The 25,329-nt window shown below is 36.0% G+C and overlaps 1 protein-coding gene across 3 annotated transcripts in view; it reads right to left on the bottom strand.

The window, feature by feature from the left end:
- LOC111155690 (PR/SET domain 5) overlaps positions 1–25,329 on the bottom strand; it is a 222,148-nt gene that overhangs the window by 170,691 nt on the left and 26,128 nt on the right. For all 3 annotated transcript variants that reach the window (XM_022515994.1, XM_022516003.1, XM_022516012.1), the window contains exon 2: positions 24,370–24,453. In XM_022515994.1, the coding sequence (XP_022371702.1) occupies positions 24,370–24,453 (84 nt within the window). The remainder of the gene's footprint in view (positions 1–24,369; positions 24,454–25,329) is intronic.

Raw genomic sequence — 25,329 nt, 5'->3', positions numbered from 1 at the left:
AGCTTGCATGCCAATTCCAGCTGCTCCACGGTGCCTGCCTGGAGTGCTGTGCTGATGATGATCCGGAGAGAAGGCAGCCAGGCTGCCTTCACCAGACGCAGAATTAGAAATATAGGTCAGGGGTTTCTTCCCCAGCCAGTGTCGGTCAGTCCCAACACTTCAAATAACTCAGGGACAACCCTAAAGCCTAGGTTTCACTTGTGCCCAGGAGGCCAAGCAACGAAGAAGGTTGAGCATGGTTTCTCGGGGCGAGGCCAAGTTAGCATGGGACTCACCCCAGTGTCTATGAGAAAACTGGCCATACAGAAAGACTGAGCCAGAGTTAAATGTCAAAGGAAATATGCTGGGAAATCATTAATCTAAGGGCAAGGGGAAAGTGTAATGTGGACAAAGCAATGAAATTAGTGACAGATTCAGTCAAAAGCAATAAACAAGGAGCAAAGTACAAATGGTTTTGTACAAAGCGTTTTGGTAGCTACTCCTTAAACAAGAAAATGCTTTCAGGTATTTCTTTTTACAGCGAATAGCTGTTTAAACAGTAGGTACCATGTTGGATTGGATAAGTAATTTAAGTAAAGTCATTTCTAAAACATTTTTATGAAGCTATAAAACCATCAGTATTTCAAGTGTATACAGTTTGCTCTGCTATATGATGTTTGCTCAGAAAGTATCAGTTGGGGTCCAGTGTGACTACGGAAAAATTTCAGCATAACACAAATTTTGCAACTGCTTGTGCAAATTTTGTCCCCCAGAAACACTAAGTGGATGAAGAAAACTGCACCTAGTTGAACTGAGCCACAAAGAAATACACAAAACACATCCACCTCAAATATCTACCACCTACCTCAGTTTACCATCTGTGTTATGAGACATACCCACCCATTTTGAGTTTTACAACCTTCCATCCAATCTCAGATAATCCTCCCTCCACCACCTCTTTGGAACTCACAAGTTGCAACCCTCCTGACATATACTTCCACAAACACAGTTCAGGTCTTTTTAAAAGCAAAATGACATATTTATTATAGTATTTACATATTGCTTAACCATTTAATATGTGTAAAACTACTACCATTTTTACTAGATTCTTATATTTTATTTTATATGTCACTGGAGAATTTTTTCACATCATGTCCCTAACCCCATTTTTCCCATAAATCTCATAGATTTTACTGAGCAATTTTGCACAGCACACTGAATTCTGGGAACACACATATCACATTGTAGCAGGCCTGACTATACAGCCAAATAGCTGAAGAGAAACAAGATCCAAAAACATAAAGACCCTACAGAGTAAAAAAGTTGGGGGGAAAAAAAAAAAACTGACCATGAAATAAATCCCAGGTCTGATGTATATTTCAGGAAAAAATTAAAATTTTATAAGCTTTATTTAGTGGAGATACATCTGATGAAGAATCCAAGTATTCTACTTACAACAAGTCTTCGGAATCCCCAGGACACAAAGGAATGCGTGTAAAATTTTAGAAAAATAAAAACCACCTTCATTCTCTATTGCTACAGGAACTAGGATGTATTCTGTTTTATGTAACTTAAGTAAAATACTGGAGAGAAATTTATAATGTCATATAGAATCAGTCAAATCCACAGGAATCCTTAAAAACAAAACAAACTCTTATACGACATTCATTTTAAGACTCAAAAGAGTTGTGTCATTGAGACTTATCCAGAAAAACCTCATCTGAGAAGTATCACATACAATTTATTATAAATGAAAAATATTTTATAAGAAGCATAAAGACTTGCTTGCTGAAAATGACTCCAATCCTAACTGAGACAAGGTAGTTTCCACAAGTCGGAGTTCAGAATCGTAAGCTTAATAAATAAAAGAGCATGAGGTGAGTTCACCTATATTTTTATAGCACCAAATAAACAGAAGACTCTGTTCTTGAAACACATATGACCTTTACAAATAGCAAACAGTATTCTCCCCCAAACACCCATATTTCTGATCATGGCTTCTTTCATGTGCCACATCATTCAAGTTGGAATTGCCAGTGAACTAATCAAGTTAACATTTGTTTAGCTTAGCAGACATTTATGCGGCCAGCTGCTGTGATAACCATATTCTGTTCCTGGGATAACTTTCCAATTCAGCAATTCAGTTGTTTTTCCACTCCTGGTACCAAAGTTAATTCCAGGCTGTCTGAATTATTTCAATTAAAATGGCCTTATCTTTATACTAACTTCATGTTTAATGCCCAGGAAGTCATAAAATGTGGTATGTACAGATCTCTGGCCACATGACAAGACAGAGTATAAAATAAGGAAATAATTTTTAAATATTTTTTAAAAACTGACAACTTTGCTTTCAGATCAGATGTCAGTGAAGTCACCCAGGTAAATTTGAAATCTCAAATAAATATTACCTATTTTCAATAATTATATTATTGTATCATATTATAATATATATATAATATATAATATAAATCATATTATATTAAGCCATATTATATTATATTATTATTATTTATAATTCCCATAATGGTAACTAAACATTCCATAGAGAGTAGTATAATTTTTTTCAGCAAAAGTAACTTGATTTTTGAGCAGCTATCATCAACAAAACTTTATCTCTGTACTTTACTGTATCTATGACTCTGTAAGAAACAAATTCATTGAAGTCACTTCTTGATTTAAAAAGCAGTCTGTGGGGCACCTGGGTAGCTCAGTCGGTTAAGCATCTGCCTTCAGCTCAGGTCATGATCTCAGGGTCCTGGGATCTAGCCCCGCTTAGACTACTTAGCAGGTAGTCCACTTGTCTCTCTCCCGCTGCCCCACCACTCATGCTCTTTCTGTGTCAAAATCTTTCCAAAAAACCCTTATTTTTTCATTAAAAAAATAAGTTGTTTAAAAAGGAGCAAAAGTAAGTCAATGGAAAAGAATGATACTCTTTTCAACAAATGGTGCTGGAACAACTGGACATACACTCAAGAAAAATAGACATAGACCTTGCACCTTCCAGAAAAATAATTTTTTGAAATGAATTACAGGCTAAATATAAAAGCAAAACTATAAAGCTCCTAGAAGATAACATAGGAGAAAACCTAAGTGACCTTGGGTTTGGTGATGGCTTTCTTAAATACAATATCAAAAGTATCAACCCATGAAAGGAAATTCTGAGTAAAGTTTATTAAAATTTAAAAAAAACTCCTTCACTGAAAAGATACTGTGAAGAAAATTAAGAAATAAACTATGGACTGGGAGAAATTCCTTGCTGGTATATAAAAGATACAAAGAATTCTTAAAACTTTAACAATAAGAAACAAAATGAGCAAAAGATTCAATGGATGTCTTACCTAAGAAGATGTACAATTTGCAAATAAGCATATGAAAAAATATTCAACATCATATGTCATTAGGGAATTGAAAATTAAGACACCAATGAGATAGGACTACATATTAGAATTGGCCAAAATCCAAAACACTGACAATATCAAATGCTGGAAGGATGTGGAGCAACAGGAACTCTCACTCATTGCTGACAGCAATGCAAAATTGTACACCTACTTTAGAAAACAGTTTGAAAGCTTTTAAAAAAACTAAATATATTCATCATACAATCAGGAATCATGCTACCAGGTGTTTACTCAAATGAGTCAAAAATTTATGTCCACACAAAAATCTGCACACAAATATTTATAGCAATTTTATTTATAATTGCAAAAATTTGGAAGCAACCTAAGAAGTTGCTTTGAGAGGTAAATGGATAAACAAACTGTGGTTCATTTATACAATGGAATACTATTCAGTAATAAAAAATATATGAGCTATCAAGCCACAGAAAGAAATGAAGGAAGCTTAAAATTCACATTATCAAATGAAGGAAGCCAGTCTGAAAAGGCTACTTACCATATTATTCCAACTGTATGACATTCTGGAAAAAGCAAAACTCTGGATATAGTAAAACTATTATGACTGAGTGAAGGAAGAGAGGGATGAATAAGTAGAACATAGAGGATTTTTAGAGCAATGCCACTATTCTATATGACACTGTAATGGTGGACACATCAGTATACATTTGTCAAAACACAAAGAATGTACAATACAAAAATATACATCTTTGTCAGAACACTTATAGAATGTACAAAGCAAAGAAATCAAATTTAAACTACAGAGCTCAATAATAATGTATCAATATTCGTTCATCAACTGTAACAAATGAACCACACTAATGCAAGATGTGAATAATAAAGGAAACTATGTGTGTGGCAGGGCAAGGGAGACTACATAAGAACTCTCTGTACTTTCCTGACCATTTCACTATAATCTAAAACCTCCTTAAAAAGTAAGGTCTATTATTTAAACACACACATACACACACACAAAGAAAAAGAAATAAGCTGAAGCTAAGATCAAGCACCAAATGTATATCCTAAAGGATACACAAACTAAAATATTGAGGTTTTCTTCAAAAATATGACCTTTGCTGCTATCCAATTCTGTCATGAACTAAGCCCCAAGGAGGAGCTCAGGTTACTCCTGACATGGTCTACACCAGTACTATCCAACAGAATATACTATAAGCCACATATACAATTTTAATAGTAGTCACATTATAACAATGTAAGATTAAACTAATTGCAATAATATATTATTTAACCTAAAATTTCACAATATTATTTCAACATGTAATCAACATAAAAGTCATTAATAAGACATTTTACATGCTTTTTCATTGAAACTCATTGGAATCTGGGTGTATTTTACACTTACAGCAGACCACATAACAATTTGTATGCTATATTTTAAATCAGAAATACTTTATCTCCATTTAGATTTCATAAAATTTATAATTTAAAAAAAGTTCATGAAATTGTTCGAAAGATACTTAAAATTTTCCCAATAATGAAATTATATGTGCACATCCACACTGACAACTGGTTCAACATTTTTATAAGAATTGATTGGACTATGAGGAAAATGCATATCAGTTTCAAAACTACATCTATCCAAGTTATGTAAATTAATTATCTTTTATATCAACAAAGTATTCATTAAATTGAATTCAGAGAGACTATACAAATGGAAAAGTCTACATTTATCATTATTAACAAACCATTCATCAGATTGTTCTTGTAGTTTTTTACAGCAACTCTACTAATAGTGTATATTATAATTAAAATGATCTATATAATTATCCATTTTTAAGACGTATAAAGACACTGTTATTGATCTGTATTGAAATTTTCAATTTCAATGACCAGTTAGGTTATAAAAATGCTTTTCTTTTCCTTGGAGCTTCGAATTTAGCTCACTTATATGCAGTGTGATATTGGTGAGAAAATGTAAATCACAATGAAATTATTCTTTGTCTTTGATTATTGAGTATTTGTCAACTCTTCTTTTTTCAAGAGTTAGAAGTACAGTCATCTTTGTAAAACTCTTCCATAACTCAACAACTGAGTACTGGTAAAGAGTACAAAATCATTAAATTCATTGTCTTCTACTGTTTTTAATAATTCCAAACTGGCAATGATTAAAATCATTTGCACATAAATGAATGAACTTAGTAACTGAATCCATAATACTCTTCATACATTCTATTTCAGAAAACTGAATGCAAATATTTTCAGTAGGTATCATATAGTAGAATTAGGTCATATGGGAAACATCTTTTTAAAAAATTCCATAAATCATGATATTTTGATCTATCATACCTGAAGTACCATCCTCTATGAAAAACTAACCATATAAACATTTTTTTTTAAATCTACACCCCAAGTTCATTTATTTCGGCCACATATTGATAGTTCTTTGTAAATTTGGAAATCCTTTGAAACAAACTATGTGGAAAGTATTAACTGGGTGGTACCTCATGTCACATGACTCATCTAAAGCCAAAGAAAAATATGTGCAATTTTTCAAACTTTGGCTCAATTTGATGTTTATTGTCAGAATGACCATGTATTCTACAGGCAATTGCTCGAGCTTTCACTGTTAGGCTTTTCCTTGTAATTTTCCCAAAAAAATATGATAACTGAAATAATTTCTCCTATAATCTCCCCAACTGAAAATGTTTTTCTTTTTCCTTAGAGTGAGAACAAAGGTGGCCAGAATTATACTCTGCCAACTGCTGAAATCAAACATGTTTTTATCATACATTTAAATCTGATTTCCGGCAACCAATTTCATAAGTTCTTTTTCTAATATTGAGAAGAAACTTATCAAATTCACTCTGTAATTGCTGAAAATTCTTGTTCGTATAGTCATCCTTACTACCTTTGTTTCTTTTTTTAATAGAAAAATAGCTTTTCTTTACTCAATCACAGAAAATAAAACTGTCATTATTGTGAAATTTATGGCAGATGTTCTCCCATTCTTGTTCTATCTTTTTGTGTTCTAGTTTCTACATCTCTACTCAATTTTGCATCAGTTGTATATTTCATATGCTTAAATATTTTTCTGTACATTTTTACACTAGAAAGCTAATGATATAGTAACTAAACCACTGTAATGTCTATAAATATATATAAAATACATACACCACATAACGTATAACAAATAGTTCTATAAAGTTACCAATCAAAAAAGTATTGTAACTCATACTGTTTACATAAAATATTAAAATAAACACATTATAATGTTGCATGGGTGAGTAAAATATAATCATTTGATTTAGTTTCAGAAAACCATTTGAATTATTCTGCTGACACCAAATAAACTGGTGCTATCTTTCTATAAAATATTAAAAAACAATGCACAGGCCTGACACACACCCACAGTACAATGATATCTCACATGATGCAACAAAAAAGTAAAATGCAGTCTTACCAAAAAATAAAGCACTGCTTAACTGAAAAATATTTTACACTGCTTTAGTTTTTTAAGTTAAATTTTAATTATTTAAAAGGAAATAAAATTAAAAATTCAGTTTATCAGTTATACTAGCAAGATATCAAGTGCTCACAGCCCCACCCATGTAGTCAGTTGCTATCATACTGGACAGTGGAGGTTTGTACACTTAAGGTTAAATAAGGTGCTTTTAAAGTGTTATTTTAGAATATTTATTATTAAATATATATTTATATATATATTATAAAAATATGTATTACTAAAGTGTTATTTTAGAAGATCTTTTAAAATCTTTTAATGTCAATACATACTCAGGTTGTCCCCCTTGGCCCTCATCCTTTGAGCTCTCAGTACAAAGAAACAAAGTTATTAACTATTACAGGGTAACAAATACCAGTTACTCTAATGCCCTAGCACTGTACTTTCTTCAAACTGATTTTCTCTTATTTTTCTAAATGTCTTCTTTTTCTATCATGCAGCTAGAAATCTAAAAACACAGGAAATGTGATTACCACTAATTTCATGTAATTTCTTTATTTTTACTTATGCAATAAAAACCAAAACATATTAAGAAGTCCCAATAAAATTCCCAGGACTGCTACAGGTTCTACTTCCAAAAAATGCATATATTCATTGCTCAGAGATCTTTCTAAGGATCTGAAATATTTTCCCTGAAACTAGTCCTAAGAAGTTAATGGAACATTCACTATAAGGACTTAAAGTGTTCAATAAATTATTTAGAGAAATATGGCTCTTTAATATGTAATTTTATATAAGATACTGATGGGTACAAAAATATTCAAAAATGATTGCTAATAGGTACACGGTTTCTTTTTGGGGTGATGAAAATATTCTAAAGTCAAATAGTGCTGATGACTCTACATTCAATCAACATACTTTAAACTACTGGATTGTATATTTTAAATGGTGACTTTTATGATATGTGAATTATATCTCAGTAAAGCTGCTATATAAAAGCATTCACAAATGCCTCCTACATTTTATATGTAAACTATTAGTGAAGAAGACAAGGCTTTCTCAGTAATCACATCTCAGATGTGCAATATTCGCTGCTGCATATGATGAAATAAGACAGACATAAAAAATTCATGTAATTCCTACTACTATTACATATGTATGGAAATGCACACAAAATGATTTATAAGAGAAGACACAGAAAAAAGAAAATGTGGGACTTTAGTTGCATGTATATTGCTCTAATTTTTTATATCATGTAGTCATATGTGACTTGTGTAATGAATAATAAATGTTTTAAAAACAATAATCTGGTTGATACATGCATTTCTCTTCATTTACACTATCCCTCCCTTCCTGTACACTTTCTACTTGAAATACTTGCCCTAAAATCTAGAATTATACTTTTAACCTGATTACCAAAGGCTCTAAAGTCCTAATAACCAAAGACTTTAAATTAGTATGCTTTCTATGCTCCCCAATCAAAACACTTAGAGAGGGTGCCTGGGTGGCTCAGTTGGTTGAAAACTGCCTTCTGCTTAGGTCATGATCCTGAAATCCCAGGATCAAGTCCCGTATCAGGCTCCCTGCTCAGCGGGGAGTCTGCTTCTCCCTCTGACCCACCCCCCTCTTCTGCTCTCTCTCTCTCTCTCAGTCTCTCTCTCCAATAAATAAATAAAATCTTAAAAAAAAATTAGAGAATATAGAAATAGTAGAAAATACACATACTGTACTCCTTACCAGATATTGAGCTCTACCTTTTCTGTCAGGTATTTTTGGTATCTCTTGGTAAACCCACCACCTAATATACCATCTGGAACAGAATAAGCATTGAGACAGAGTTGTTGAGTGAACCAATAACATCACTCTCATGGGGAGTATACAATCTATCCACCCTCCTCCCTCAAAGAACACTAAACTTGTTCCAATATCCACCCTCACCTATAAAGTCTATCAAAAAGCTGACCTACAACAGCTCCAGGTTATATCTGACTGGGTAAGAGCATTTTTGCCTATTCAAGAATGGGCATGTGACATGTTAGGAAGCAGGTTCTTGAAAAGGTGTTCTTGCTTCTTATGGACGCTATCTCGTCTGAAACCTGCTTGGTACCTGCCATCAGCTTGAGAATTAAGCCACTATGAAGGTCTGCAAGTAGAGAGCCAAGAGGTGGAAAGAACTTGGGTAACATCAGTAAGCTAATTAATCAACCATCCCCAAAGACTGCTTAATTATTGAATTTCCTCTTATTTGAGGAAATGCCCTCTTTATTCAAATAAGTTGGAGTTGCTGTTGTTTACAGCCAAATGTATCCATTTGGTGCTCTAAGTTGATCAGAATCACAAATACGGTGAAAATACCCCAATACAGATATTGAGTTGTTTTTGTTTTGTTTTGTTTTTTTAACCAAACTACTCTGCCTAGATTCCCAATATTGTTCTAATAATACTTCAGGTTTGGCTGAATGACCATAAGTTGGTTGACAAACTCAGGTAGGAATCAGCTTGTGAAGAACAGACAAAAGACAACCACAAGGGACGCCTGGGCGGCTCAGTCGGTTAAGCCGCTGCCTTCGGCTCAGGTCATGATCCCAGAGTCCTGGGATCGAGTCCCGCATCGGGCTCCTTGTCCAGCGGGGAGCCTGCTTTCTCTCTCTGCCTCTGCCTGCAACTCTGCCTGCTTGTGCTCTCTCTCTGACAATTTTATTAAAAAAAAAAAAAAAAAAAAAATTCTTTAAAAAAAAAAAAAAAAAGACAACCACAAAACAAACTTCCAGAAGTAAAATTTCCAAAAGATATGTAACATTCAATTGCTTTGCTTTATCCCTTATTAGAGGACTAGTGTCAGGAGGGATGCACTGTAACATTTGTTTTAGGATTCCAGCATTCTACAAGGCTTCCTAGGTGGTATCCTCCCACTAATGTCTACACTAAGTGGTTCCATTTGGAACCTAAAACAAAATGTTATCATCCACAAAAGAAAAACATTTGGTAAAGAGACTTCTTTGTTCCAAGCACCTAAAAGGACTTCTATAAACATTAAAGAAAAATAAAAGATTTTAAAAGATTGAAAACATTTTTTCCAAAAACTGAAACACATTGGAAAGCTGGGGCTGAATCAAGTTCCCAAACATCAGAACAGCTGTAATCACAAAATAACTGCAAAGAAAGAAAAAAACATCTAAACAGAAAGTCCAATTTAATATCCAACCAATCAACTCCTTTAAAAACCGTATTTTGGTCAAATCATCATCTTCACAACAGTGAAAATAAAAATATCTACAAAGTAGGCAAACCCAACACAGTAAAAGACCAGAGAAATAAAGAAGTTTCTTCTTTTTTAACCTTTAAATTACATCTTTTCTAAGAATGCCAATGGTAAAATTGTGTATACATTTATTCAATATATTTCTGAATATCGATGTTAGCCAAAATTGTGGTAATCATTTTGCATTCTATAAAAATATCAAATCATTATGCCATACACCTCGATCTAGTATAAAGTTATATATAAATTATACCTCAATAAAAAACATTTATGGAATATGAATGATTTATTCAATATTATTAAATGACTTTAACTTTTACTCAATAATACTAATGTCCTAGATCTGTGCTAAGACCTAAGGGGTACAGATTAATACGACAATGCCAGGTCTTCCAAAGTTTACAATGTAGTAATCTCCCTATCCCCCATGCCCTCACTCTCACTCTCCACATGCCTGATCTCACATCCGTCACCACCTTCCACCCATATGGTTCAGGCTAAACACTCAAAAGTCATTCTGAATTCTTCCCTTTCAACACACAATCAATCAGCAAGCCTTATCAGTGTTAGTTACCTCCAACAACACACCCCAGAAGCCTATCACCTCTCACCAACTCCGACTGCTAAGGTCCAGGTCACTGCTGCCAGCAAATCACTCCTGGACCACAATCACAGACCCAGTGTCCCTGCTCCACTCTTGCCTCGCCCTCCCGGAGCCTGTTCACCACCCAGCAGACACAGTATTCTTCTAAGGGCATGAAGAAGACCACATCATTCTCCTGGTCCAGTCCTTCAGCTGCTGGAATAAACCTTGTGATCTGACCTATACCTACCTCTCAAACCCCATGCCCTACATGGGGCCCCTAATGCACTAACCACTAGCCATGCTGGCTTTGTTTCTGGCCTTGAAACAGCCCAAATTTATTGACATCTCTGCTCCTCCCCGGGCTCCTGATCTAGGTATTCTTCATACAGCTGTGCTCTCAGTGTTTAGGTCTCCTCACAACTTGTCAGCCCTGCTAGAGTGAGAAAGTAGAAATTCATGTGCTGAGCATTTTAGCTCACTGTTCTGTTCTACTTTTTAAAGTAAACTTTTTGTTGAAATGTAACATAATTACCAAAAAAAAAATGCAGAAACGTTAAGTGTATAGATTAACGAATCTCTCAAAGGAAACACCAACGGAACTAGCAGACAGATCAAGAAACAGCACCCAGAAGACCTTCCAGGTCCTGCTCCGAAGTCACTATCCTCACAATGAGGTAACAGCAATCTCGATCTATAATTTCATAAATTAGCCTTACTTTTTGAAATTTATATAAACAAAATCATGTAGACTCTTTGTCTCCAGCTTCTTTCACGCAACGTTATGTTTTTGAGATTCACCCATGTTGTTTAAGCACAGTTGTAATACAAACCTTTACAATACACTGCATTTGACCATTTATTGACAGGTAGACATTTGGGTTATTTCCAGTTTGGGACAACCTCTCATCATGCTGCCAGGAAAATTCCTGCACATGGCTTCTAGTAAATGTATCAACATATTTTTTCTACTGGGAATACACTTAATGGAATTGCCACATTGTATCATATTCAGTTCTAGTAATACCACTAAATAGTTTTCCAAAGTGATCATATTGGTTTAAAAAACCTAGAATCTTGGGGCGCCTGGGTGGCTCAGTGGGTTAAGGCCTCTGCCTTCAGTTCAGGTCATGATCCCAGGGTCCTGGGATCGAGTCCCACATCAGGCTCTCTGCTCAGCAGGGAGCCTGCTTCCCCCTCTCTCTCTGCCTACTTGTGATCTCTGTCTGTCAAATAAATAAAATCTTTAAAATAAATAAATAAATAAATAAATAAACCAAAATCAGTGTAAATGAATTTCAGATAATCCTTGCAAATATTTGACATGATCTGTCTTTTTAATTTTAGTCATTCTGGTGAATATATCATGGCATCTCATTATGCTTTTGGATTGCATTTCCTAGATGGCGAATGAAGCTGACCATCACTTCATGTTTATTGGCCATTTGGATAACTTATTGTGTGAAGTACCTATTCAAGTGTTTGCCCATTTTTAATTTTTTTTTAAATCAAGTTGTAGTTCTTAATATATTCAGGATACAAATCCTTTTTCAGGCATATGCATTATAAATTTCTCCCCCTTTGTGATTTGCTTTTTCATTCTCTTTACCGTATGTTCTGATGAACAGCTCTTAATTTCACGCTATCCAATGTGTCATTTTCCCCTTTACAGTGTTTATTGTTAATTTAAGAAACTACCACCTACCCTAAGATCATAAAGGCATTCTCCTACATTTTCTTCCAAAGGTTGATTGTTTTTACCTTATAGGTTCACATTTATAATCACATTAAATTGATTTTTCATATAAAACATGAGTTAGGGGATAACTCTTTTTCCATAAGGATATCATTCTGACCCCACACTGTTATTGAAAATTCCATCCTTTCCCTACCGTATTGATAACATCTTTGTGAAAAACAGTGTCTACTTGTCTTATCCTTGTGCCAATACTACAGTATTAAACTAGAATGCCTTTATATTAAGTCTTGATATCTGATAGTGTAAGTCCTCCAGTTTTGATCTTTCACTTCAAACCTGCTTTGGTAATTCATATCCCTTCAGATTTTCATATCAATTATACAAATGGTTTCCACCAAAACAACCAACCAACCAAATAAAACTTGTTAGGATTTTTAATGGGACTGCATCTTTTGAAATCTACTGACTTATGCTTTATGTATATGGTTAATTGTGGTAAACATTCCATGTGCATTTGATCAACTGTCATAGGATAGTATTCTACATATGTCAGTTAGGGCATGTCTATTAATTACATTGACCAGATTACTTCTCTGCCCTTTCCAGTTTTATCTTCTTGCTTATTCTCTCAGCAGTTGAGTCAGATATGTTTAAGTCTCCCATTAGGATTGTGTTTGTCTATGTCTTTTGCTAGTTCTTTCAGTTTTTGCTTTCCCATTTGATTATATGTATGTTATATATTATATATATATATATATATATATATATATATATATATATATCTTTTAGTATACTGACCCTCTTCATTTCTAGTAATGTTCACTTCCTTAAAGTCTACTTGTCAAATACTCGTGAAGTTACATCTGATTTCTTTTCATTTGCATGATATAACTTTTTTCATGTTTTTATTTACAGGCTTTCTGTGCCTTTATATTTTAAAATTGTCCATTAAGGAATATCACGTTGGTTTTTGCATTCAATCCATTAATAATGGTCTCTTAATTGAAATATTTAGTCCATTTAAATTTAACATAATTATTGATCTAGTTGGATAGCTACCATATTAGTGTTTACTTTCTATATGACCCAATTGTTTCTTTTTTCTCACTTCTTGCCTGATTTCTGCATTAAGAAAATTCTTTTATTATCCAATTTTTTCATTTAATTTACTTGTTAGTTAAATAATCTTTTACTTTTATTTTAGAAAATTTAGTTAAATCTACTTGATGATGCCAGAACTTTGTAACTCTTAAATTCCCTGTTTCCCTTTGCCTTTCAATTTTTTTCTTATCATTATATAAACTGTACATATTTTTAAACCCATAAAATATTATAATTGTTTAGTACCACCCACATTTATATTTATTCACCCAAATATTTACCCTCTGTTGCTATTTACTCTATTCTGCATTTCCATGCTTCCATCAGAATTCATTTTCTAGGATTTCTTTGGTGTGGCTAAGTTGGGTTTTGCCTATCTGAATACATCTTTATTTGCCTTTAATTTTTTGACAAAAACTACTTATTACAAAAATCAAATTTGGAAACCAAAACTACTTATTAAGCAAATCAAATCTGGAAGGTCTTAAATTGGCTAAGGAAAAAGCTTCAAATCCTTTATATATACATTAGTTTTACTCTAACAAAGAAATCTATACACACTTTTAAGATTTAGAGCTATTTTCTTTCCTAATCCATGAAAGAAAAACACAATTTAAAAATAAACAGGAAGAAATTTACAACAGAAAATGTCAATTCTAAAAAATCTTACACAATTTGGATGATTCTTCATCAAGTGGCAGAACTCGTCATCATTAGAAAAAAATTTTATTTTTAAGGTACAATGATAAATTTAATTAGGCATGCCCAAAGACAAGTCATGTTGTCTAAATACCCACTTAATGCCATTATCTTTTCAGATTTGCAGCTGCCCATCCTCTCTCCCCTTTTTTTAACATTAAATACCCAAACATCTCAAACTTAGCCTTTCCCTGTTTAATATAATTCCATTTCATTGGATTTTTTTTTTATTTAGCAAAGTGATAATGGTGGTATAGGATATACAGTGATAATGCTAAATGTCCATATTTATATAGAGACATAGTATACACTCCTAGCCCTTTGGAGAAAGAAGTAGAAGTCAAGGATTTTTAAGCACAAGGATGAACACTCTCTAGATTTCAGGAGAGCAAACAGAGAAAATTTTCTTCTTTCCCACAGCGCATGATGATAGGTTATTTCCACACCAGTGCATTCACATTTTTGAGACAAAAAGGGATAACAAGTAACTTGGATCAGAAATGGATAGACACTTTTTCCCGTTATATTTGCTCAAGATAGTCTCCCATAAGTAGAGAGTCATATCATAAAGAGAAGAAAAACATTAAAAAAAAAAAACTCATTAAAACAAAGCAATCAAACACAAAAGCAAAAAATATAGAAGATGGTAACTTGCTCCCAGAAAATATAAAATTTTGAGAAATAAAAGGAAGGCTGGAATCTATTAGTATTCTGTTAACCCACTTCCAGTCTTCCTATTTAGTCTTTCTCGTTCTTCCACATCATCACCATTTTCACCTCCTTCTCCCTTTATCCTCATCCCCTTCATCATCAATATGTTACAAGTTTTATTTATTATGAAAATCAGCTTCTTCTCCTTCCCTTTCTCTATCATCCATATAAGAAGCTAAACTGTCCTTTAATAGATCTGACCAAATAGAACTTTTTATGAAGTCTCCTAATTCACCTGCTCCTGAATCCAAATCACTGGTGAACAAGGTGAAGAAAGTTGGAGATTTTTCATGGTACCTCTTCAAAAAAACTTTATTTTGTATCTGACATGAATATTTCATCAAGTACTTCCTAGATTCCCATTTGATCTCAGTCAACACTGAAAATGGGTCCCCACTCTTACTGAGATGAATGTATTTTAAAGTAAAGATTTTCAGCAAAATTTTAAAAAAAAATCTATGATTCAAAATCTTCAAATTCTGTCACTTCAGTTTTCAGAAATAGTTCAGTATTTCTTCCTTCTTATCCCTGAGCGAGGTAGTCATTTGCACACAGTTGACAAACATTGCCCCAAAATTTGGGATTAGGGAAATCAGTTATGGCCTCTTGTTAACTGTCTACAAAGTTCGTTACACTTTTGTTTTACTTTGAAAGTTTTCTCACTGGCTTGTTTGTAAAGTCTATTTCAATTTACACATCTGTGTATATAAATGCCTGCTATTGTTTTTTCCCTCTCTTCAGTGAGTCTAGAGTGGCAAATTTTTCCCCTGGCCAGGATTTGGAAGTGGTCTTGGGTTGCTCATTTGAAGAGAGGGTAAAGAAAGACTTAAGGTTAAGACTAATGCTGTGAGATAAATCCAAAACACCAGTCACACAGGGAGATGTTTATATTTAAAGATGCTCAAATAACTATGCCTTCACTTTTTAATATTTTTGCTGGGTATATAATTCTAGACTGGCAACTATTTTTTATCACCCTAAAGATATTATACAGTTGTTCATCATATTTATCACCATTTTATCTTTTCTGTTAAAAATCATCTTTTGGTTTATTTATTGGTGTTTCGAAGGTAAGGTCTCTCTCTCTCTCTCTCTCTCTCTGTCTCTTTTTTTTTTTTTTTCCTGGCTGCCTTTAAGATTGCCTTAGTTTTCAACAGTTTTACTAAGATACATCTAGGTAGATTGTTTTTTGTTTTTGCTTTTATTCACTGATGCTGCTTGAGACTAACAGAGCTTCTTCAGATAAGGTTTTTAAAGAGTTCTGGAAAATTCTCAGCCGTTATCTCATCAAATTTGCTTCTGTCCCATTTTCGTCCTATGGCCCTTCAAATGCTACAAAGTCGTAACATTACAGATATATTAGATATGTTCACTGTCTCATGTATTTATTTTTAGTCCCTGTGCATCATTTTCATTATTTTCTATTGACTTTTTTTCTCCTCATTAAACCTATCTTTTGCTCTGTCATATCTAATATCTAATTCAAATACTGAGTTCTCAGCTTCAGTTATTATATTTTTTTCTCTCTTAGAATGTCCACTTGACATCTATACATCTTAATTTTTTTGGCAAAATTCCCTATCTCATTATTTCATCTGTTTCATCTTTCCTTCATTTGCTAGAACATATCAATCATGATCATTCTGAAGGCCTCATTTGCTAATTCTAATCAATATCTAAATACAATATCTGAAATATGTTATTTAAGCCAGTTTCCATTGTCCAGCTTTTCTTTCAGATTTAGTCATATGATCCTATCTCTTAGCATCAAGTCATTTTTTTAAAAGCTTTATTTATTTCAGACAGAGAAAGAGCAGAGCGAGAGGCAAAGGGAGGGGGAGAGAATCTCAAGCAGACTCTGTGCTGAGCATGGAGCCCAACACATGGCTCAATCTCATGACCTCAGATCATGACCTGAGCTGAAACCAAGAGTCAGATTGGGCTCAGGGGTGCCTGAGCCACCCAGGCACCCCTCTTAGCACTGAGTCATTTTTAATTAAGTGCTGGATGCTGTATATTAAGAAACTTTGGAGAATCCAGGTAATATGTTTCTCCAGAGTAGGTCTACTCTGACTTCTGCCAGGCAGAGTAGAAAGCATTCATCACAAACTAATTAGGGAGTGAGTTCACTGGAGGCTGAGTTGCAGGTGTGACAGGCTTTAGCCACTCTCAGTCAAGGACATTCCTACAGCACAGAACTGCAGTGCTTCCAACTGAAAGCACTGTGCAGAGAGCCCTTCCTCAGCAACATGAGACTGCAGGACACTCCACTTCTTGGCGGGCGAGAATTCTACCGCTAAACCACCAAGGCACCGATACACTCCACCTTTTGAAAGTGTGTGACTGAACTTTAGCATTCTGTTGTGCAGTTTCATAATTCTGCAAATGTCTTGAAGGGGAATCAGCAATGTTTTTAGCTCCAATCTCTACCTGTTTGTCTATGCTCAAACAACTCAGCTCTACATGGGCTGAAACGAGATGTTCAGACTCTTATTTATAATCCAGAATCCAATTTCCCAAGTGAAAAGAGGCTGCAGGTTGTCATTTTACCTCTCCACATTTTCCCTCTAGAACCTTAAACATTCTGCTATCCCCTGCTACAATAACTCTGATGTTATGCAAATCATTTTTGTATTGAATCTGTCTTCATAGATCTCAGCAGTAATATTGATGTGTTCAAGTTCCTATCTGACATGCATTTTCTTGCCCTATTTTATTTTCTTTATATTTCATTTCTTCGTATCATTTATTTTCTTTATATCACATCACTACTTCTATCGTATTACATATTAAGGATGTTTTATGTCTAACTTTCCCTACTAAAACATAAGTCCCAAGAGAACAAGGGCTTTACTGAATCCTCAGGGTAAAATCAGGCTGAATATTGACTGACCCTGGTATTCTTACTCATCCTATCATGCTTCACTTATCATGACTACTTTTGTCATCTAAAGACAATGCCAGGGTGCCTGGGTGGCTCAGTGGGTTAAGGCCTCCGTCTTCAGCTCAGGGTCCTGGATCAAGCCCTGAGTCAGGCTCTCTGTTCGGCGGGGAGCCTGCTTCCCCATCTCTTTCTCTGCCTGCCTCTCTGCCTACTTGTGGTCTGTCAAAAAAACAGATAAAATCTTAAAAAAAAAAAAAAAAAGACAATGCTTATATTTTTCTCTGTAAATATTCCAAATGTCCTTATTGTTTTTCAGTATGAGAGAAGAAAAAAACTAATTCTACATTTACATATTCTTAGTCAAAAACTCCTTACTCCCCTCTCTTCATGTTTCCTTACTTTCTCCTCTATAAGAGAGAGGAATTAGAGCTATATTTCCTTGGGTTTCTCTCCTCCATGGTTCCTTGCCTTCATTTGACTGTTGAGACCTTGATGGTCATTCCTCTCTATGCCTGACTCCCTACTGTAGTAAGGAGACCTACCCTCAGTCTCAGGATGTGCCTTCTACAGCAGGCTGCAGACCTGTCTGTCTCTATCCAGGCTCTCTGGTCTCCCACATTCTAACTCTGCTACAAACAGTGCCTGGGAGTCAGGCCACACTTCTCATCACAGTTGAAGGGCAAATATATTCAGAATCTACTCCGCAGGCCCCTCTTGCCTGCAAAGACCAGGATTTAAGAAGCAGAATATAAAGTCCCCGTGGGTTCCAGTCATATTCTCCAATCCAGGTCTTCTGGAGCCAAGAACTTAGAAGTTACTCAATGCTCAGTAATGAGGTAGATATTTTAATCTTCAACTGGCTCCTATCTATTCTTCCTTGGCTAGAACCAAAGAGAGACAGAAGGGTTATTAATTAGGACACATCACCAGTGTGTAAGGTCTGGGGGTTGGGAAAGAAGTTCCCCAAAACAAACCATATTTAAAGAGCAATCACTGAAGGGGCCCCAGTTCACCTGGTATATACATTTATCTTGAAATAATAATTTACTCTAACTGTAGGACATTAACAATTCTTATAAACACTTACAAATCTTGTAATCATATTTCCCTAGCTATATTTTTGAAAGCATGTTATTTACCCAGAGGTACAAAATCTTTTCTGCTGACAAAAATAAATAAAACTACGATTATTTGATATTTTGCATTTTGTAATATACAGCTACCAAGCAGAATGTAATGACTAATAGCCCTGGTAATTCCGCTAGCCTCAGATGTAAAAAATGTAGTTTTCCTCATCAATCCTCAAGGCAATAGATTTAGAAATGTAAACAAATGTAAAATTTTTAAAATGTCATTAAGTCACAATCATACAGGTAAAGCTGATTCCTCTCATACTTTATGCACCCTACAATGTGTTACTTCTGGAATCCTTACAAAACCACAAGCTCCTGAAGAGTAGGAGCACAGACTTCTCAAAAAGCAAAGTTTAAGTCTTGTGTTGCTTGTCTCCTTAACACATAGAGATTACTTTTCTACCAAATTGTAGACACTTTTCTTCTAAGGCTTAATAGGAAGAAATCAACCCGTATCTAAGTCAGAGAGATTTTATATTTTCCTATAAAAACATCACCCAGAATTTAGATATTTCACTTGACTCTCCAGGCTTTACCTGGTTCTCTGGGATTCTGCATGTGAGTTCTTAACTAGCTAACAGCAAGAACATTTTGTCCAGAGGCCCATCCTCTGTATTACTACCCATTAGTATTACTAAACTGTAGCACGTATTCTGGCTCAACCTGCATCAGATCACACCACTGAGTACCCGACTACACCTGCTGAACTGTTCAAAGACTGAGAGGAACATGCACCCTGCATGAGTGGGAGAAGGGGGATGAGATTGAGTCCTTTGTGATCTCACAATAGATACAAAGTATAGGAAAGAATGACTGCACCAGAAATGTAAGGAGGACACCGAGTTTTGAGAACTTACCAGACCAGTTTCTAAACAAAAACTTCTTACAGGCGATGCAAAGGGATGCCTTGGAAAAGGAAAGGAAGACCCACTGAAAACAGAACACAGGTATTTGTGGAGGATTCAAGCAGACACTGGATTTACCAGCAGCCACTTTGGAATACCTGAATAATAGGCAGGTGAGGAAAAAGTACAATCTGTATTGTATTCTACAGGTACCAAAATATAAAGGTATGTATATGCAAGAAGCATAATAACCCAGAGCCTAAAGAGGAAGTATTTGCACTATGCCTTGAAATACTGAAGAAGGTATTATAGAAAAAGGACTCTTGGAGATTTACAAAACAAAGGATGATTGAGTTTTAGCCACAGTACATGAATGGATTTTGGTCTTAGAGCAAGTTTGAGCAGGTACAGACTGGAAGGAAATATACCTCAAGCTCCAAATGACCTGGAAAGAAGTAGACAAAAAGACTGTTCTACAGAATAGAATGCAATACAGACACCTGGGCTCATGCCACTATACTATCCATGGGAAGGAAGTATTTATTATCAGGCACTGGTTTCCAACCTCAAGCTCTGTGATTGCCCTCAGGCCCAAGAAAGAAAGAAATCTTCTACCAATGCACTTAATTCTAAATGAAAAGCAAAATTCTGAGGTTACCAACAAGCCTTAAGGACAGATGAGACTGAGTCTCTTCAGACCTGAATTTCAAATTCTGGTGGCCAACACAGAACGAGGCTGAGGTGCTGGTGAATTCTCTGAAGCAGTGGGCATCAATAAATTTCCTACCTGTACTTTTGGAGGAAGAGAAGGAGGTTGCAGCAGACAGTATCAACTGATCCCATTCGATCCCTTTATATCCTGTCCCGAACCCACAGGGGCTTGCACACACATGTAGGCTCATTCCTAACTGGGCCTTCCAAGTTCTTGGCATGAAATGGCCACCTAAGGGTTCCTGGCCTTCTCCACCAGAACTGCTGGCCATAAGCCAAGTGTAAAGAGAGACTGAGGGGGGAGTCTGGGTGGCTCAGTGGGTTAAAGCCTCTGCCTTCAGCTCAGGTCATGATCTCAGGGTCCTGGGATCGAGCCCCGCATCGGGCTCTCTGGCTCAGCAGGGAGCCTGCTTCCCCCCCCCCCCGCCTCTCTGCCTGCCTCTCTACTTGTGATCTCTCTCTGTCAAATAAATGAATAAAATCTTTTAAAAATTAATTAATTAATTAATTTTTTTTAAAAGAGAGAGAGAGAGACTGAGGAAGGGCTATGCTATATGCTCTCTCACATGACACCATTTTCTAGACTGTCCTAAGGATCTGGTTCATGTCCCATAACCAAACTAGACAAGGTTAACTACTGGCTGGAGAAGGACAACCTGTCTGAGAACACCAGGTGGTTCACTTCGTAGCTATCTGCCAAATTAGAAATGACTTAAATAACCAGTCCCAAAGCACCCATCGGAGAGGGTAAGCTCACTACTTCCCTCTGAGAAGACTCGAATGGCTCCATGAGGGGAAGACTGAAGAAGGACCAGTTATTCTCCTTTCTCTCTGCTCCTTCTGAGTCTGGCACCTCCAAAGCCAAATAACAACGATGGACTTCACTTGTAAAACTCAAGGCTGAGGGGCGCCTGGGTGGCTCAGTGGGTTAAGCCGCTGCCTTCGGCTCAGGTCATGATCTCAGGGTCCTGGGATCGAGCCCCGCATTGGGCTCTCTGCTCAGCAGGGAGCCTGCTTCCCCCTTCCTCTCTCTCTCTGCCTGCCTCTCTCCCTCCTTGGAACCTCCCCCAGAAAAAAAAAAAAAAAAAAAAAAATCTTTAAAAAAAAAAAAAAAAAAACTCAAGGCTGAGAAGCAGCTCCTTCGGTTAACTTAAAAAGTAATAGTATTAAGGCTAGGAATTCAAAAGATGTTAATTGTTTTTTAAATGTTCCCCCCAAAAGGCAAACTACTGAGAGGTTTTCCCTTGTCCTGCCCCCAGACCCACCGGCTCCCCACCCCCCCACCCCCCCACCCCCGCCGCCGCCAGAAGCAGAGCAAAGACCGGCTGACTATCCAAACGGAAAACCAGACTAGGAAGAGGAAGAACTAGAGGAAGGAGTAGAAGGCCATGTGAACTAAGGGCTTAAAAGAATCAAAGGTCTTAGGTGAAAAGAACAGGCTCACCAGAGGAGACTCTTATCAATACTCTTCTGAGTTGCATAAAAAGTACAAATATTACTTATTCAAAATCCAGATATTAAATAGCAAGTAAAATAAAACAGAGAAGAGCAATCACTAAGTGAATGTAACATTACCTGAACCTACAATGTATAAAATCAATAGTTCTTTGGGCAGCAGAGTGAGAGGACAGGGATAGGGGTGTGTGAAAACAAGTACTAATGTAAAATCATTAAAGGCCCAGGAGAATAGGTCATATAAAACTAGGTGATCCGCTGCTGCACTGTCAGCTACGGACCAGTTCACAAACAGCCTGCCTGCATTTCCTATAGGCAAGGATTTCTTTCAAAATAAAAATTACAATCATTATCTGCTTCACAATTCATAACTAGCTGTGCAAAACATGAACTCATCACACTAAAATTTTCAGAACAAACATCAAAAGCCATTAACAACCTCTTAAGTAACTGCTATTTGTATGTTTATGACTTATTTAGGCAATCTTTTTGTCACATAGATGTTTGATTTCTGAAAACCGTCACAATAAAAAAAATTAACTACTGAGAAAATTTTAAGACCTTATAGAAAAATAGTGAAAGACGCCAAAAATATGTTTATATTTATAAAATAAACAACTAAAACAGCTTGTTAAATTAGGCAAATCAAAAACATTTTCCACTTCTAGTGAGGACTATAGTATGAATTTCCATTTTCCATCACCTGCACTGTAGAAATCTTTCAAGAATCTCTTCCTCAAGCACCGTTCCCCACCACCAGCAGTTTCAGCAATATGGATGATGATTAAAAATATATTTTGTGGGCGCCTGGATGGCTCAGTGGGTTAAGCCTCTGCCTTCGGCTCAGGTCATGATCCCAGGGTCCTGGGATCAAGCCCCGCATGGGCTCCCTGCTCAGCAGGGGGCCTGCTTCCCTCTCTCTCTGCCTGCCTCTCTGCCTACTTGTGGTCTTTTTCTCTCTGTCAAATAAATAAAATCTTTAAAAAACATATATACATTTTGTTTACAGGTAATACACTACGATGGCTTTCTATGTCAAACTGGCTAGGCTATAGTAACCAGTTATTTATCAACTATTACCCTAATTGTAGCTGTAAAGGTATTCTGCAGATGTGGTTAAGACCTACAATTAGTTGACTGTAAGTAAAGGAGATTATCACCAATGCTGCATATGGCGGGCCCTCATCTAATCAGTCAAAGGCCTTACTTGTCAACTGAGACCTGCCTCAAGACTGCAAAGTCAACTCCTATCTGAGTTTCCAGCCTGAAAGCCTGCCCTATAGATTCCAACTTGCTACCCTAAAAATCATGTGAGCCAATTCTTTGAGAAAAAAAAAAAAAATCTATATCTATATCTATATCTATATCTATATATATCTCCAACCTATTGGTTCTGTTGCTCTGCAGACTCAAACTGATAGATACACATTCAAAGACTTTTTTTAATTTAATTTTATTTGTGTGTGTGTGTGTGTGTGTTCCAAAATTCATTGTTTATGCACCACACCCAGTGAACCATGCAATACATTCCCTCCTTAATACCCACCACCAGGCTCACCCATTCTCCCTCCTCCCCTCCAAAACCCTCAGTTCCTCTCTCAGAGTCCATAGTCTCTCATGGTTTGTCTCCCCCTCCGATTTCCCCCAACTCACTTTTCCTCTCCATCTCCCAAAGTCCTCCATGTTATTCCTTATGCTCCACAAGTAAGTGAAACCATATGATAATTGACTCTCTGCTTGACTTATTTCACTTTTTATGTCTAAGTCTCTACCTCTTGATTCTATCCCTTTCCGATTTACTGATCCTACTTCTCAGCCCTACCCTACTCATGGAACACAACAAATACAATTCTTGGAAATGAGTTTTTTCCAAGTGTTTGCTTCAACAATCTCTATACCTTTACTTCTCTATTTCTATCCCTCAGGCCCTTCTTTTTCTAATGACTAGAAAAGAACAGCAACAAATATACTTGGCATAAACGAAGATGAAAATTCTTATACAGATGTACATTTGCATATACAGATCCCTGCATTAGAGAAATTTCAGATTGCAAAGGACTGTCCACAAAATCACAGTTCTTGAAATATAGTGGTGTTTTCATTCCAACACAGAGCTCAGAACTGTTTCTAAGAAATCAGAACTACAACTGGGAAATAAAAGTTAAAGAAAAGGTCTAATTTCATTTACAGAAATTGAATTCTTAATCCAGTCCAAGAACATGCTTATTTTATAATCCAAACATCCTTATGCATGGAAAACTCCTTTTTCAATGATGAACTGTAAACTTCAGAGTTCTAGAAGAATTGTCTAGTAAGATATTTCAACAGCATTTTTTCAATGCTAAACTTTAAAGTTACTCGGGTCCCTTAAAAGTGAAACATTCCAGTGTTTAAATAGTCGACTGGAATCAATACCTATTAACTTAGCCTTGTAAATGCACTGAATAGTATAAAGAAAAACATTAAATACTTAAAATAACAAGGTCATCCTTACCTCCCACATCAACCTGTAATCCATATTTTCATCCAAGTCTTCAGGCATTCTCTTCTCTCCAGCGAAGGGTCCAAACTTCTCACCCTGAGTAGTGATGATTACATTAAAAAGGGATTAGTGCAATAATCAAGTTACTAAAATAAACTTACTTTTTTCCTCCAAATCTGCATGCCCAATGAGTGAGACACATTTAAAGTATTACCTAATTTATATAACACAAAATATTTACATATTAAAATCCAACTTAATCTGTTTTTAGCTTAAGAGCCTGAATCCACAATACAGGAGCCAACATAAAAGGGTTAAATTGTATAACATTCAAATTCTGACAAGGTCTCTGGCAAGTGGTCTTAAAATGACAAGCACTGAGTTTTGCCTGACTTGAGAGACAAGCCCACCGGGCAGAAAATCACCTGGTTTCCATAAAAATCACAAATTCATCCCAATTATGAACAAGAAAGAAGTAGGCTTGCCATTCTCAGAGGAAGACTGTTCATAAATAAAGTTTAAATTCCCCTGTCAATCTTTCCAACAGCCAAGGCAGCACACTGGAAACCAGAGGTTCTCAAAAGGCAGGCTTTAGAGCCCACCTGGCATGAGATTCAACATGGACACTTATTTCAAATTCAGAATCCTGGGCTTATTAGAATCAGACTCGCTCGAGTGGGGCATGGGGAGCTGCATTTTCAGTTTCCCAGGTGAGAAGCACCGGGGGCTGGCTCCTGCAGTTGCTTGTGAGTCAAGTTCCAGGGCAAGAGACACTGTATTCTCAACAAAGGCAACCAAAGCAGAGTTTGGAGAGCCACGGAGTGGGGCTGGGTTTGTCCAGCCACACCTTCTGCAAAATGTGTGCAGAGAACACAGAGCCATGTGTGCCTTCCTGAGAGTCCTCCAAACCTGCCTGTGCTACTCTTCAGTGGAACCTTTCCCTTCCTAAGACGAAGAAAACTCCAACAAAAT

The sequence above is a fragment of the Enhydra lutris genome, unplaced genomic scaffold, assembly GCF_002288905.1.
Source record: "Enhydra lutris kenyoni isolate GAN:26980312 unplaced genomic scaffold, ASM228890v2 scaffoldscaffold3, whole genome shotgun sequence".
In the NCBI taxonomy this organism is placed as follows: domain Eukaryota; kingdom Metazoa; phylum Chordata; class Mammalia; order Carnivora; family Mustelidae; genus Enhydra; species Enhydra lutris.
The sequence above is the reverse complement of the archived record's forward strand: the minus strand, read 5'-3'. Positions and strand labels throughout refer to the sequence as shown.